The 18,200-nt window shown below is 31.4% G+C and overlaps 1 protein-coding gene across 2 annotated transcripts in view; it reads left to right on the top strand.

Annotated features, from left to right (window-relative positions):
- The window catches only part of LOC129962578 (long-chain-fatty-acid--CoA ligase 1-like), a 57,067-nt gene that overhangs the window by 23,228 nt on the left and 15,639 nt on the right, over positions 1 to 18,200 (top strand). The window contains exons 6-10 of one of the 2 annotated variants that reach the window (XM_056076368.1): positions 3,415 to 3,587; positions 6,523 to 6,555; positions 6,733 to 6,784; positions 15,065 to 15,138; positions 16,970 to 17,041. In XM_056076368.1, coding sequence (XP_055932343.1) covers positions 3,415 to 3,587; positions 6,523 to 6,555; positions 6,733 to 6,784; positions 15,065 to 15,138; positions 16,970 to 17,041 — 404 coding nt within the window. The remainder of the gene's footprint in view (positions 1 to 3,414; positions 3,588 to 6,522; positions 6,556 to 6,732; positions 6,785 to 15,064; positions 15,139 to 16,969; positions 17,042 to 18,200) is intronic. The other variant, XM_056076370.1, reaches the window with a different exon arrangement.

The following is an 18,200-nucleotide window of genomic DNA, read 5'->3' as shown; positions in this document are numbered from 1 at the left end:
CGCAAACTGATCTTGAAAAAGATAGTTGAAAAAATGCACCTATAAATAATCATGTTAAATCCATGCCAAAATTTACGTTCCAAGAACAGTCTACGCTTCTGAAGAAAATTATCCTCATTTGAAAATACAGGAAAAAAAAAAAAAAAAACGGCTGTTATTTATTTTTTTTTTTTTTTAATTTCGATATCACGTTCTAAAAAATTTTCGTCAAATGAGTAACTCTAAATTACGAATTAATTTCCATTAAACCATGGCATTCCCGATTTTATAATTTAAGAACAATTCTGGTGCTTATTTTATATCAGGCGATTTTAAGCAAAACTAAAATGTGTCAAAATTTGAATTAAATAGCTACGAAATGACTGTTAAGTTTACTATTTTCAGAAAAGATGATTGCATCAAAGATTTTGAACAGTTCGGCTTCGAACTTATCTCTCATTAACTGATGGTGCATCGGTGGTTCAAATAGCATCGTTTCTGTCTTAAACTGTTGAACTCGTTGAGATTGAGAGAACGCTTCTAGCATTGAATTGAGAGTAAATTTTTTTCGTCAAAATTTTAATCTCCTTTTACCCGCTATTCCAAGCTGTTAATTCTTCGAAAAAGATCACTGTTCATTTTCAAAAGAACACTGAAAAATGGTATCGTTTCATATAATGAAAGTATGAAAACTGTGTGAAGAATTGCTGTGATGATTGTTATGTTTGTGTGGGGACTTTACTTTACTTCACTTATATTAACGTCCCATTTTAAAGCAATACTGGGGCTATTTTGGGACGGGCCTCGTCATTTTGAACCGCTGCCAGATGACGAGAACGACACCTGATTTGGAACCTCCTCTCCAAACTCCCACACCACACTACACCAGCTTGGAAAAGTTCGGCCCCGACGGATTTAACGTGCACCATATCACGGCGGTTCTTCGGATGGAATTGGGTCTCGAACTTTGAAGCTTTCTGGTTCCGTAGGCGAGACCTTTCTACCAGGCCACTGCGGCCCATGTGTGTATGGTGAAGCAAAGCTGGTTATTGTGGTGGTGTGTGTGGTGTGTTTTGTTATTTGTGTGTGGTGTTACAATTTTCTTTTAATATTTAAGGGTACGGTGGATTCTATTGGCGTTTTCACGAATTATTCAATTCGGGTTAAGAAATCATATGCATTAAATTTATCATATGCATTAAAATACAATGGTGGAAAAAAACGATAGGGCCAGTTATAATCTTTCGACGCTTACTACATTTTATAATATTATCTATTAATTTTTTTAAGGAGTTAAGTATCTAACAGAGAGAAGTTATTTATTATCTTTTTTGTATAAGTTTAGTAATTTTTTAATGTTTTATATTTTAATCATTTTTTATAATATTTGTGCAGAATAAAAAGTTGTGACCAAAAATAGGGCCACTCAAACGATTTTAATATTTCGTTTATAAAGGCAAACGTTTTTAATAAAAAAAAATGTGACTGAAAATTTTAACTTTAATTTTATTAATGCAAACGATGTGGTTTATTTTTACTATACGTTTTGACGAAAATTTGTTATTCTTTTTATAAAAAGAATCTTTGTTCCTCATTATTATATTGTGTTATTTTATTTTTCTTATTTTTAGAACAAATACTTACTTATTAATGTTATTTCTGTTTTTGGCTAAAAGCACTTTTGTTGAAATCATAGTATTTTCTCGGTTATGGAAAAAGGAAAAAAGTGGTGTGAATATTGTAAGTCTTCCAGAAAAATCGCAAAACGATTGATTGATGTGGATCATTTCTTGCCGCACGCAACCGCCTCCGTCTGATCGAACCCTTTCCTCGCTCGCGAATTAAAAAGCCAACTGTTTGGTTCGAGTGGAACTGCGCATCATTTTCTTTTAAAATCTCCACACGTATCAAAATGAGGCCCCCACTAGCAAACTACAAATGATTAATCGTGTATAATGGACAAAACAGCTTATTGTCCTTGGAATTGCGTAAGTTTCTCAGATAAAAAGAAATTTAATTTGGACGGCTTCCGATATTATTGGTTTGATTTATGTTGTAAATGAGCAGTGTTTTCTAAACTTCATTTCGGTTTATTCGCTAACCCTATCTTTTTTTTCCAGCCACCATACATCAAATATCTTTTAAAAAAACTCTTTAAAACATAATATATTAGTTTTAATAGTTTAAAATATACATACTTTTTAAAAATTTCAAGATATTTCAGGCGACTTCATTTTTCTTTTCATATTTTTCCAAATAAATTTATATAAGATAGTAAATATCTTATATAAATTTATTTGGAACAAAGCTGGATATAATTTTATAATTCTAACAAAAAGTTGATTTTTTTAGAAGTATTTTTATGCACATGCGTTGAATTACAATAAGAATTTTATATTTTTTAAAGTGAAACTGGCTTTTAACTATCTGAAAGAATTCCAAACATAAAATACAGACTCAGTTTTCATTTAACACGAACCGAAATCTTTATTATCAAAATCATTATCGATTTCAGGAAGGGAATTTTAGAGGAAGAGTTTATGTTCGGCGGTTCGAAACTAATGCAGATGACGTGGAAATGAAACTGCAAGTGAAAGCGGTAACTACAAAGAGATGTAGAGGGATGCGCAGATTTAACATCTATAGTGTAGACACCCATCCCATTTCGAGTCACATCCGGGGAGGGATTGGATGTCTGTCGGTCCTTACTTTAGTGTGGATGCCGTAACTAAAATGCGCAGTGAATGAAATGTATCCGATTTTGTGATTGCGACTGTGTCGATCTCAAGCGGTTTGTGTCTCAAACATAGATTCCCCTTTCTTAGAGAGTGTGCGAGAAAGTTTTGGGGAGACCAATACAGCTGGTTACCGGAGACCCATCTGCTATTCTAAAGTTTACCTAAAAAAAGTTGGATTTCCTTCTTATTTGTGTCTAATAATAGGTCATTGAATTTTATCATTTTTAATTTTAAAAAACATGTTATTTGTGATTCATAAAGGAATATTTATTGTGCAACTCAATTTTATCTTTACCAATTCGGCATCATTTGCTTTTCTTTTTTCTCTCGATATAAACTGACAAACGATGAAATTAAAATCGACATTATATGTCAATAAAACAAAAAGTTGCGAGGTTTTTCTATCCTTTCAGCTCATTTATCATTTTATTCCGTATGAATCGAAAACGAAACATTTTGCAACCTATTAATATATACAGCAGAAATTTTTAAATTGCATTATAATATGGGAAATAAATTTTATTATAAAAAATATCAGTACTTCATGAAGGGTTTTGCATTTCGAATTCAGAAATTAAAACTTATTAATGGTCATTCTAATACTGATTGAATTTTAAGTTTATTATTACAAACTTAGGTATAATGATTTCCGATTCGAGAACGCTAATCCTTCTGATTAGACGATTTTCCGTTGCAGCCCGTCTGTCGGTGGTGATTGCGGACAGCGAGGAGAACGCCCTGAAGGTCCTGCGGAACGTCGGGGATCTGCCGTCTCTGAAGTCGCTGGTGATAGTGGACCCCGTCACTCCCCAGATCCAGACGCTTGCCAAGGAAAGAAATATTCGTCTTTTGCAGTTCTCTGCGCTTGTCGTGAGTTGAGATACGTCCTTACCGTATCGGGAATTTAACTTATCATTTATTGTGCTATAATTAATTGTTATAATTTTTTGAAATACTTTTTAATTCTGGTTTTGACTACACTCAAAATAATTCCTTGGAATTGCATATTATTCGATCCATATTTTGTTATGCCTATCTGCCTATATGAAGCTATCGCACGTGGAACAAAAATCGCTCATATCACCTATTGTTGAATCGCAACCATCAAGTATGAACAAAGTCTTGTACGAACGTTCCAGATTGTTTCGAGGAAACATTTTACAGCTTCACTTCGTTCAATGCGTCCCTCATTAATGGAGCCATAAAATATGATTAGAAATGCCCTGGACTGTGCTCGCCGAAAGTTTTATTCACTCATATGAAAGAAGGAAATCCAGAAATGGGCATCGAACAAAGTTGAATCGAGTGCGAAAAGAGACATAACTGTCACCGGGTGGGCAATCGCTGTGGCTTACTTATGGAAATGGATGATCATATCTTAAAAAAATGCTATCGCATAAAAATATTTTTAGCATTATGTTAAAGCTTATAACATTACATTTTTAATGCTATGAATCTCAGTTTCACAATGTTTTTTCTTTATTTTTTATATTTTTTTAAATATAATGCAAAATTTGCAACAATTATTTTTAAATGTTATGAAATTCATGCTCATCTATCAAAACATTCAATCGAGTTCTTTTGCCAATATTAAAATTAAAGTTTCAAAATTGCTTTCTTTAAATTTTACTTCCGAAGTAGGATGAAGTAAAACGTTTCATAAAAAAATCATGAAACAACAAGTAAGCATATTTATAAAGAAATTTGCTTACTTTTTTTTTATTTCATTGTAGGTCTTTATTTCCCTTTTCGGTATTTATTTGTGACTTCTAATGGATAAGAGAAAATTCGATTGACTCCTCGAGCTATATATCTAGCATAATTTTGCAAATCCGTAGCCGAATGATACAATATTGTTTGTGTGTGTGTTGCAAAATCAAATACAATCATTCTGTCTCAAGTGAAATCTTGTTGCTTTTTTTAAAACTTTCTTGGAAGATACCATGCTAATATACCATCAAACTAATTCAGTCTTCTCTTCCTGTAAAACCTGAATAATGTTTTAGCGTTACTCAGTATGTGTAATTGGACCATGTAATGATAACAACTACTTACTTGCATCGAATTGTAAAAACTTATATGAAAAACTCCAAAATATTCGATTGAATGACACGCATTATTTATCAATCATACTATGGAAGTTATATTATAGAATTTGTAATAATTTTTATATAATATATATACAGCCTGAGTAAAAACTTTAAGGCCAGTAAAAATGTTTGAGAAAATGGAAACATATAAACTGAGGAATTAAAATACCATTTGATTGTTAATTATTGAGCTTAAATAAAAGTAAAAAAAGTAGAAAAATTAATTTGCAAATATTTTATTATTAGAAAATATTACAGAACACACAGATGAATATTTGAGCCTGAGTAAAAACTTTAAGGCCAACAGAGAAAATAACATATAAGAAAAAAATTACAAATTCTTAGAAGGTTGTGTAAGAGCCATTTCTTCGAAATACTTCAAATATTCCTGTTTTCATGGATGAAACGAGTTTTTCACAAAGGGTGGGGTCGGTTTTATACCATTCATCTTCGATAGTAGATTTCAGCTCTGTTGTTGATGTAAAATGTCTCCAATTTGCATAAACTTTTCTTGCTAAGTCACCACAAAGGTTCTCGATTGGGTTGAGGTCAGGTCATCTAGCTGGCCATTTCACAGTTTCAACATTGTTGACTTGGAACCAATTTTTTGTGCTGTTACTCGAATGGATCGATTCATTGTCTTGCTGATATTTCCAATTTTCTCCAGCAAGACATTCAGCATTTGGCAAAAGATGATTTGTTAGGACATTTTGGTATATTTGTGAATACATTCTACCTCTAACGAATGCAATTGAGCCCACACCATTGTAAGCAAAACAGCCCAAGTCATGACAGACCCTCCACCTAATTGGCGCTTGGAGAATATTTCTTTTTCATTTCTTATATCATGCCGATAGAAATTCCAGCCATCTGGTCCATCCAAATTATATTTTTTTCGTTAGGAAAAATAATTTCTAACCATTGGTTGTCCCAGGGCATGACTTTCTGGTCAAAGTTCAAACGCTCTATTTTGTGTCTCTGCAGTAACTGAGGCTTAGTCAATTTTTCTGTATAAGTGAACCTTCCAGACCTTCTAATTCTGTTATAAATCGTTTTTTGACAAACTTTTAAACCTGTCGTCGGAATCAGTTTCCTGCTTGAGTACTTTCCAGTAGATGCAAGTTGGCAAAATCTTCATTCATCACGCGAGGACAAAGCTTTAGGTCTTCCCCCAGTATTCTTTTTACCATAATTGTCTTTCAATTTAAAAAAAAAATGTTGACTACAGTCTTTGATCTTCCTATCTTTATCGCAATAGCACGACTACTCATTCCTGTTGAAGACAAAGCTTCGATCTGTCCTATTTCACGATCAGTTAACTTCTTCCCTTCGCCATCTTCACAAAGATAACCAATACTTCGAAGAAACGTATGACAAATATGAAAATTGCAGCGTTGTCACAAGCTAGTAGTTACAATGGTAATTACATGATTATATTATATTTATTTTTAAAAAATGACTGGTGGCCTTAAAGTTTTTACTCAGGCAGAAATACTAACTTTGTAAATAACCACATGTTTCTCATAATTATGTATTTACAAATTATGTTTATGGCATTTATTTCTTATCAATGAACTTTAATAATTAATATTATTTGAATCCCTTTTATTTCTTTTTACATTTTCTCAAAATTTTTTACTGGCCTTAAAGTTTTTACTCAGGCTGTATATATTCTGAGTTAATATATTAATAATACATTTTTTATGTCTTTTTAGGAACTTGGACGAAATTCCCCTCAGGATTTAGTGGTAAACAATTAGTTATGTTAAATTTTTAGAAAATATTTATTGTTTCAAATGTTGTTAAGAATTAAGTGATGTGATTCCATAGGTCTTTTGTCATTATTCCTTTAAATTACATTTGAAGATTTGCGAACTTGAATGAACGATTGCACTTCTCATGAAATTCTTTATTCATTTACTTAGCTTCCAAAATCAGATGATCTTTTCTGCATTCCTTACACAAGTGGAACAACAGGTAATTCTTTTCCTTTTTCATTTCGTCCAGTCACTTATATATGTAGAAATTCATACACAAATACGAAGTTTCCTTCACTTCCAACATAATCACCTGCGACGTTTAAATATTTGATCACGAGCTTCTGAAATCTCGCGCTATACATATTCTTCTGCCTCCCTTTCATTAGGCCCGATGGTCGCTGCATTCTTCGTCACTTCCTAAACGTTTATTTCCCAGAGACTTGGGGAGAAGAGATCTGTGCAGCCACTGAATGAATCGGCGTCCACAAGATTTGTATAAAGCAACGGCGATGTGACAAAGTGGTCACGAGCGTATCATAATTTAGAATAAATACTTTAATTTGTAAGTTTAAGGAAAAGTTGAAATGAATTGAAACTAGTTTAGACGAGCGCAATAAAGCTCTAACGTCATAAAATTTGGTACATAATTTATTATTATTATTATTTATGATATAATTAATTAATTAAAAATAATATTTAGATTATTTATGGGGTAAATATAGAGAATTTTAATGGAATGACGTCGCACGTGCCTTACTAACTATTGGGACTGATCTCACTATTTTTGCTTAGTTTGTTTGAAAAAATGTCGAGAAATTTCACGCGTGTAGTTCATCGTAGCTATCTGAGGCCTAAACAAATAATTTTGAAACTTTTATCCACCAGATTGGTAACAGAGTTAATTAATTTTCAGTTGTTTTTTTTTTAACTGAGGGGAACTTAATGTAAACATTATCTTGGTCTCTCCCTCGAGCTGGATACAGCTGGATCGTAAGCTGGTAATTACAGTAACTTGTTACGAATCTAGGGTAGTTTGACGAAGAAATTAATTGATGTTCTTCTTATAAATTCCGAAACAGGTTCAACAGGTCGTCATGTAATATTTTCCTCCTGATGTAGCAGGGAGCGTTTACAATCTTCATCAGGCGCCTATTTTGAAAAACTTGCAAACTCTTTTTGTTAGTGGCAGAAGTCGCCCCCCAAATTTGGGAGCCGTACATTAAAATTGGTCTTAAAATAGCTTTGTAGAGCAGAAACTTGAGCCTAATAGATAGCTTGCTCCATGGAGAAATTAAGCTGTTGAGTAGTAGTAACTGTTGTACTCATTCTAGTAGCTTTGGCGAGGGCTGCTTTATTATGACTATTAAAGAATAATTTTGCTTTGTATATAGTCAACTGCAGTCTTTATCAAAATCCATCCATATCATTGGCCAATTCACTAAACTGGCATCCTCTTCGAGCGGTTGGTTCCCAGTCACAAAATGGCCAATCTCTGACCTTCCTCCTTATCGTCCCGCTTAACAAGGAGCACTTCGAGAGTGTGCTGGACTAAAGGGTAGATGATCAAAAATAATGTCTTTTGGCATGAAATTCACCAAGTATTTCGTATTTTGCTTGAATACAATGATATATATATATATCACGAGATTTCAGAAGTTCTTGATCAAATACGACAAATCTTTAAATATAGGAAGCTTCAAGAATGTAAAAGAATTGCTTTTTCCAATAAATGTTCTATTTTTCATTTTGCATACTATTGCATTTCATACACTTTCATTTTGCATTTGTTTGTGTTCGTACTCCTCCGAAACAGCTCGACCGATTTTTATGAAATTTTTTATGTGTATATGGTAGATATGAGAATAAGTCGTAAAGAATATTTCATAACGCTAGGTAATTAGGGTGTACGACTGTTGTTGGTTAATGTCACCGGCCCATTGTCATTCCAAGATATACGCAAAGTGAATGGGCAACAGTATCCAACATATAAAGATGCATGCCTTGCACTCGGCCTGCTCGAAGACGACAATCACTGGGACGATACGTTTGCTGAAGCAGCATTGAGCTGTACAACAACAGAAATTCGTTTATTATTCGCCATAATGTTGACTACATGTTTCCCGGGACAAGCAGACACGTTGTGGGATAAGCACAAAGATTCAATGACTGGCGATATATTGCATCGAATTCGCACACGGTGCAACGATCTAACGATTACATTCAGCGACGCTATGTTCAATAAAGGATTGAGGATCTTTGCGTTGTCATTGCCAATTTACCACTCAGTCATTTCGGTATGAGTTCGCCACATCGAAGTGCATCTTATTTAATGGGCACCGAAATGAATCGTGAACTGCAGTACGATACTGCAGAAATGGCAGCGATTGTTACTCGCAGTGTCCTACTACTGACACATGAACAAAAAAATCATTTACGACCGCATTATACAGGCAGTTTCGACGAAACAAGATAGATTCTTTTTTTTTATACACCAGGTGGAACAGGCAAAACATTTCTCATTTCGCTAATTCTTGCCGAAATACAATCTAATAATGGCATCGCATTGGCCGTTGCATCATCTGTCACTGCAGCAACTTTATAGAACAGCTCATTCAGCATTGAAGCTGCCACTGAATATTAAAATATCCCAATATATTTTTTATGTTGTGTAACATAAAAAAAACCATCGTCCATGGCCACGGTGCTGAAAAAATGCAAAATTATCATCTGGGATGAATGCACTATTACACACAAACATTCTCTCGAGGCGTTGAACAGAACACTCAAAGATATGAAAAACAACAACAAACTATTTGGCTGCACTCTGTTACTCCTTTTAGGTGATTTCAGAGAAACACTTCCCATCATTCCACTTTCAACGTACGCTGATGAGATCAACGCTTGTTTGAAATCATCGCCACTGTGGCGAAATGTTGAAAAAATTCAGCTAAAAATAAAAACGCGCGTCCTAATGCTACAAGATCCATCTGCTGACACATTCTCGGACCAATTGTTAGATATCGGCAATCGAAAAGTTGCTGTCTATGAAAATACTTTATGCGTAAAATTGCCCACTAATTTCTGCACTATCGTTGATTCGCAAAATGCTCTTATTGCCGCATATTTCCCGATGTTCGCACACAATACATAAATCATGCGTGGCTGTCAGAAAGAGCCATTTTGGCAGCAAAAAATGTGGAAGTCGACGATTTAAACTTTAAGATACAGCAGTCGTTTCCAAGTGACTTGGTATCATAAAAATCGATCGACACAATTTGCTATGCTAACGAAGCTGTAAATTATCGAGCAGTGTTTTTGAACTCACTGGATTTGCCAAGCATGTCACCTAAACTGAAGTTGACTGAAAGTTGGATCTCCGGTTATTTTACTTCGGAATTTGAACCCACCGCAGTTGTGCAATGGCACGCGATTGGTCATTAAAAAATTGATGAAAAACGTTATCGAAGTCACCATTTTGAATGGCAAATTCCGAGCCGAAAATGTTTTGCTGCCACGAATTCCAATGATTCTCACAGACGTGCCAATTGAATTCAAACGCGTTCAATTGCCTGTTAGATTGGCATTTGCAATGACAATCAATAAGTGGCAAGGCCAAACGATGTCTGTTTGCTACTTCGATTTGGGCACACCATGTTTTTCACACGGTCAATTATACGTGGCATGTTCTCGCGTGGACAAACCATCGAGCTTATTTGTGTTGGCTAAAGACGGACTGACAAAAAATATCGTACACTCAATTGCTCTTCAAAATGAATACTGTTTTTCTTTATTTCATTTTTATACTTTAGGATAAAAAATATATTAGTTTTTGCACTTTACGTTTAACTTTTAAGAGATCAAATAATGTATATGTTCGTTACGTTAATGACATTCATTGTATTGAGAAAATGATTGGTTGGTTTTTTGTTTTTTATCGGCGATCATCGTCTAAAGCGCTCCATTCCTCTTTTTGTCAGAGATCCTATCCTCACACACTTACAATACATTCGGTTTTTTTAATTAACTGCCAAAATATTTATTAGAAATAATTTATAAGGCAGAACAACATTTGCCGGGTCAGCTAGTTAAAAATTTAAAAATTTGTATACCTATAATACTCTACAATGTTACTAAATTAGATCTAATTTAGCAATATTTTTGTTTTCTAAATTAACTTTATAAAACTTTTACAGAATAGTTCTTTTACTTTTACAGAACTTTTACAGAATACAAATTTCATACAAAATATATTTGAGAAGTGTTATACTTTTTTTATTATCTAATTTAAGAGAAAAATTTCACACATACTTGCTCATTTTTTCCTTGTTCAACGGTTAAATTATTACAAAAAATTATTCTGTAACTAGCCGCCTTTGGCGACCAGCCTGTTCACCAGTATTACCGCTCGCTACAATTTTCAATTAAATATTTTAAGTAACTGGTCTCTTAATAGATTCTCAAACAAAACATTTTTAATCTTCAAATTTTGATAGTAACACCAAACTTATACTGTTGTTTAGATCGTTTCGTTCAATTTACTATATATATTTTCCTAATTTGTTGTCATTTCCGGTAAAACTTCAACTTTAATTTAAAGTGGAAGTGATGAAATTGCAATTAATATAAAGATATTTTTTAATAAAACCAAGCGTTTTATTTTATTTATCATCTTTATTGTTATTTATTTATTATTATTATTATCGAATATGAGTGTTGTGTTCGTGCATCAACAAAAATAAAATGCAGACAAACGTACTATAAAACTAAATATTACATATAGATAATATTATCAAATTTACATCAACTTATTTTCATTCAACATTCTAGCATCGTCTTTAAACAACAAGTTCCAAAAGTATCACTGTTGCCAATCTGAATTTTACAACTATTTACAAAATAAAATTTATAATTATTAAAATAATCGTTAGCTACTTTTAAATAAAATATTTACGATTTATGCCGCAACATGAGTATTGCAAACAGAATCGCTCGGTATTTAAGTCTTATGTGAACTACAAAATATTTTTCATAATTTATGTAATATCTCAAACAATAATTCAACAAAAATTTCTCAGATTCAGCATAAAATTCAGTTTTTAGTTTTGGTTTCAAAAGGATTGAACTGAAATCAATAAAAATATTTTGTTCCTGCCTATAAATATATTTTAAAAATTATGAAGTCTAAATTTAATGCAGTAAGGTATCATATTCTGAGAAATATTCTGGACACACCAAATTTTAAATAAATGAATGAATGTTTCTATTTTCAACGATCAACTAAGACTTATTTATGAAGTTTTGAATGTTAAAAATTTAAAAAAACTCAACATTTTCATAATCTTAGGCCAATTAATCTTGAGAAACTGATTGGCCTATTTTCGTTGAAACGATAGTTGGAAAATCTAAACTTATCCTTTTTTTATTGAATAGTGATATTCAAATGTTCATAAATCAGTCAGTTTAAGTGATTGATTTAGTTGATTGGAAATTAACTCTTTTTATTTAAAATATTAGTGTTTCAAGAACATTTTGTTATTCGTGATTTCCACAGCAGGAGCTTTATGTAAAATCAAAAATTCGTTATTTATTAGAGCATTTATTGAATCAAGTTACATAAAATATAATCATTTTCCATTTAGACCATTTTAGCAGATCAGTGTCTTACTAAAGGTTTACAAATTAGCTGTGTGGTCCTGATTTGAATGGATATCCTGTTCATATTAAACAAAACTTGCCTTAAAATAAAACTGATTTATTGGATTAATAATATAGAGAGTGTAAAAGATCATAAAATAATTTTTCTTGAATTTATTTTTTTATAAAAAATAATATTTCATATTTGTTTCATTTCTTACAGACACGTGCCGAAAATTATATTTTTGCAGATTTCATTTCCAAAAAGATTTAATTTATTTTTAGTTTGAGCTTTAATCAATGTGATGGCAACACTTTGAAAAAAGCTAATTTTTTCCCATGAATGCGAAACAAGCTCGTGCAGCTTAAATTTTGTTTTTATTTTGTACGAAAAAAATTGTTGAAAAATATAGTTAAAATATTTATTTAAAAATTCATTAAAAATAGAAATTTAATTTTAAGGTTAAAACATTGGTATCATTTAAAAGATAAATTTTTGATCTTTAACTTCATGTAAAAATCTTTTTTGTGCGGTAATAATTTCGGAAGTTATAGCGGAAACACGCCAAAATTTCGCTTAATTTTTTAAATAAATAAAATTCTAATTAAAAATTCGAAAAAATAACCCCCAGGTGCACATTTCCGGCCTCCAAGGTATACACGTGCCAAATTTGGTAGCTGTAGGTTGAATGGTCTGGCCTGTAGAGCGCCAACACACACACACACACATTGAGCTTTATTATAAGTACTAGCCGCCTTTGGCGACCAGACGGTTCGCCAATCTTAATACTCGTTAAAATTTTAATAATTAACTATTTTATGTAATTCCTACTTTAATAGCTTCTTCATCAAATATTTTAAAGCTTCAAATTTTGATAGTCATGTAATTCACTCATAATAATATAAAGTCCTTCAGCCATAACATAATATGTATCTCTCTAATTTTCTGTTAGTTCCGGTAGAATTTATGCTTAAAATTAAAATGGAAATGACTAAACTGCAATTAATATAATAATATTTTTTACTGAAACAAAGCATTTTTTTTTAATAATATGATTACTGATAATAGAGTCACTGAGCGTTTAAACTTTATGGGCACTAAAGAATATCTTTCTTAAGTTATGTAATATCTCAAGAATTTGCCAACAAAATTTTCTCAGATTCATCATGAACAGATCGATTCATTAACAATGTTTAATTTTAAATGCATCAAACTTTAAGAAAATAAAATGAATCGTTTAAAATAATCGGCCGAAAACAGGTTTAAAAAACTACTTAAAAAACGATGTACTTAAAACTATAAGCATATACAAAAAAAATATATAACTAACAAAAATACAATTTAATTACAAAAGCATGCAACTAACCTAAAAATAATTTAAATAATTGAAAACAGGTTAAAAAAATCTACTTAAAAAACGATATACTTAAAACTATAAGCATATACAAAAAATATATAACTAACATAAATACAATTTACTTACAAAAGCGTGCAACTAACCTAAAAATAATTTAAATCATCCGTTGGTAACGGTTGTCATGGCAACAATCAGAATGCGCATGCGTGAATTTTCTTCGCCAGCTCCGGTAACGCAAATGCGCGAATTTTTCTACGACAGTTGGGGTAACGCTATGCAGATTATACATTTTTAATTTCCTTTATTCTGTGTTATTTTAATTCAAAACTACTTCAGAATGAATCTGAAACATGGATTAATTAACAATTTTTGATTTTAAATGCATAAAACATTAAGAAAATAAACAGAATCGTTTGAAATAATCCGCCGAAAAATCTTAACCCTAGCCTCATTACTGTTGGGAGAAAAAAACATTGAAGCCTTACTCATTTGGCGGTGGAGAAAATGGAAGATTTTTTTGGCGGAAAAGTTGGCGGTGGGGAAAATGGAAGATTTTTTTGGCGGGAAAGTTAGTTTTTAATTAATAATTAAAATTCTAATTAAAATTTCAAAAAAGGGACCCCAGGTGCACATTCCCGACCTCTAAGGTATACATGTACCAAATTTGATAGCTGTATGTCAAATGACCTGGCCTGTAGAGCGCCAACACACACACACACACACACACATTGAGCTTTATTATAAGTATAGATATAGATATAGATAGATAATAGCTTTTTTCCTTGAATGTTATTTTCATCAGAATTTTTTAAAAATCGCAGTAGAATTATACAGGATGTTTTGAGTTTTTTTTAGTCTAATTTTTTGTATGTAATAACCAATGCTAGAATATTTTAGCTGATGCTTTATTATCTTATGTTTAAATACTCGGCATATCATCATCTTTTAAGGATTTTGGTTCCACTTGCATCATTTGATTTTTAATGCTTCGGGCAATGAGAAACGCCAAGAGTTCACATGCACATATCGCATAGAATCTAAAACTGGTTACGGTCTACAGAATGCAATAAGCAAAATGTTTTGTGAGAATAGACAAAGAAGTAACGCTATCCACTGTGAAAAACAGAATACATTGATGGTGATGGATTTAATTTAATAGCAGAGTCACACAGTGTAACTGTATTTCAGCGTAAAGGATTAAGCGTGATTCAAGAACTATTTAGAATTCCAAGAGTAGTTGTCAAACCTCTTTTATCAAGTCTTTACGAGTTTGTATTAAAAAAGTTAGCATGGAATAAAACAGACCTGCTATAATAAAATACTATCAGGAAAATTGCTGCATTGTGTTTGATTTCTATCGTTTATAATTTGATCATAACAAGTTATGTGTATTTTCAGGTTTAGTTTTCTCTCTCTCTCTTAATCAATACCGTATAGCTCGCGTTTTCTTTTCTTTTTTCTTTTTCCTTCCTCTCATACATTTTATTTTTGTTCTTTATCTCTAGGCATGCCCAAAGGAGTGATGCTGACACATCGAAGCATGATAGCATGCGTTGCATCTTTAGTTATAGGATATGGTGTAAGTACACGTATTAATGCTACTGCATTTCATACTACTATATTAGAAAGACGGAAAAAATGAACTGAATAAAAAAGAAGAGCGCAGGATTACTAACAACTTGATTAGAAAACGGACACAAATTTTTTCTGCAATCGGATGGCGTGCAAACTTTCCACTCGAAGAGGTAGATTGCTTTACAGTAGACAGATTGCTACGAAAATGAAGTTTGCTTACAAGCAAATTCATTCGGCTTCTTTACGATATCGGTAGTTTCATGCATTTTGCCATGCAAATGAATGTACCTTTTAATGTTATAATTGGATAAAATTGAAATAAATTTTGAGTTATTGTTAAAATCAGGACTTTAGCCGAAATCATTTATTCAAAACTTCCTGAATGAATAAACGAACTATTTTTGAAATGTATAATAATTTAATATAACTCAAAAAATTCGGGTAATGCTCGTTTTTCAAAGAAAAAGAATATGTTTTCATTGTGTTGCCATTTTTTTTTCGGAATCATTACTACTAAGTTTGAAAAGCTACAGTAGCTTTTATAAAATAATATTTCTAACTTTCAATGCTAAAATGAAACTTGTGATTTCTACGTCATGAAGAACGACACCTAACTTTATCTTCGCAATTTCAAATTTAAATTCTAAAACAAGCTTGCTTCCGTGAATGAATTAAGACGAATTCTTGTATTGATATTCCTGAATAAAACCATCTAAGGCAAAGATTTTTTTTTTTTTTTGGCATGTGAATTTGCAGAGCATCGAGCCGTTTCAATTCCTTACATGTACAGTGTACAATATATATAAAGACAGGTTGAAACATTTCTCCTATAATAACTGGCTGGAGCATGATAATGATAACCCAGAACTTGCGGATTTTGTTTGTTTGTTTATTTGTGTATGATATGAAGAATATGTCCAACTCACTTGTTGCTAGAAAAATTGTTCTTTCTTCAAATTCGTTCTTACAATAGATAAAAGGCTTCATTCCCTGGTTTTTATTTTGATCTATTCACAGACTTTCCACTTCCACCCCTCTTTGAATTCTGCATCAAGGTTTTCGGAAAACGCGAATAAATGAAAAATTACGTCTTTCTTCGGTACATTCCACATTAGATGCCATTTAAGAAAACTCTAATCCTCTTATTATTTCTATTAACAATGAATTAATTTATTTATTAGTGTGTTATATGTTCGCATTTTTATCAGGTGGTGCAATCAAATGCATTCCTTTCAGGAGTTTATTAGGACTTTCATTACGTATTATTCTATTTGTTTCGACACAATGTATATTTGGAACAGGAAAGTATTCTATTTCCTATAGTAAATTTTTCGCATTTAAGTGATTATAATATCTGCAATAACTTTTGGTCAAAAGAAAGAACATAGACAAAACTTTCAACTGTTCTATTGCTAGGTGCAACGAAAAGGATAGAAATATTATTTTAGGGAATAAAATAATATTTCTATCCTTTACAATTTTTTTAAAATTATTTTTTAAATGGTTAAAAAAAGACATCTTAGAATGTAATCTAATAAATGTTTTGTTCTCCTATAAATTTCTATAAATCTCCATTTCGTTTAATTCTTTCTATTATTTTTAAATTTTAAATTTTTATTCATTTCAAAGTTGTCAATATCTTTTTATTTATATGTAATTGAAATTAAACTAAGCATTTAATATTATTCATTTATCAGAAATAGTCGTCTTAATAGAATTCTTTAACTGGATAATACTTGTAAAAATGCTTTTTATTTTCAGCTGCTGTTGAATTTTTTAAAACATTATTTTTCCAAACTATTTCAAACAATTAAATTTTTGTTCATGTTATTTAGGAAGCTGGTGTATTCGGTGGGACTATTATGTCATATCTTCCTCCTGCACATATTTACGAAATATGTAATGAGGTATGCCTTATTTTTAAAAAATCAAAACTCATATTTATTTCCATTGAATTTTATTAAAATTTACTGTATTCAAAATGAAACTAACATATTGTCGTATTTGATTACATTTACATCATAGGTACGAGACAAATAGTCATTAAAACACATAGACTACAAACATCCATTAAATTCAAGAATGATAACTTTTGAAATTTATTTCCTCGTTAAATTCCAATTGAGCTCTATGTTTCCCATTCGCAGGTGAATAATTTAATTTGATTTCAATTAAAATAGTTCAAAGAAATTATTGAGAATGTTGAACTAAAATACGAAAAGCCTTTATAAGAGCGCGGCAATTAATTTAAACGAAGCTGTGAAATCCCGTGGATATTAAAAACAGAAAAAAAGTTAACACTAAGTATTCTATAAGCAAAATTATCAATGCTACTGTTATTGTTTGGAATTTAAGCAAACGTTGAGCGTTGCTCACTCAAGAAGCGCGCGAAGAATTCTTGTGACAAATTTCCGTCTGGGCAGATGCTTAGGACCATGGAATGGAGCGGTGGGAGGGGGACTATAAATAAATTTTGTAAAAAAAAAAAAAAAAAATAAGATTTTTTTAAAAATTTATAAAATATTAACACTACAGTGAATATACATATTTAATTATTCAAAAAATGAATTAAAATATCTGTAATTACCTTTTGCATTGTAGTAGGATCGTAACGATATTATATTTGTAAGTTAAGAAAATTATTAAATAATAACTGCGTTAATTTATTTATTTTAGTCGTTTAGTTATTCTTTCTTGATAGGTGAGTATTGTACCTTCTGCCACTTCTGTCTGTGCCGGCAGCAGGCTATAAAATTTTAAAGTTTTTGTGTTGTAGAACAAATATTAACCATTAACTATTTAATTTAACTTGCTGATACTTTAAAGAAAGGCTTATCTTTATGAATAAAAACATTTATCTGATTTTACTACTAAAAAGTAAATATTACAAACATAACATTTTGCTCATAGTGTTTTTTTAATTCAGTTAAGACATGGTATTAGCTTATGCATGACTGATAATGTAATCTCTTACGGACAGACTAATAATCTTATTGTGCGGAAACTCTGATTTTTCTATTCTATTCCGGTATTAAAAAATATCACTTTTCCAGTGCAGAAAGCTCT

The sequence above is a fragment of the Argiope bruennichi genome, chromosome 3 (assembly GCF_947563725.1).
Source record: "Argiope bruennichi chromosome 3, qqArgBrue1.1, whole genome shotgun sequence".
NCBI lineage: Eukaryota > Metazoa > Arthropoda > Arachnida > Araneae > Araneidae > Argiope > Argiope bruennichi.
This window is presented reverse-complemented; position numbering and strand designations above follow the sequence as displayed.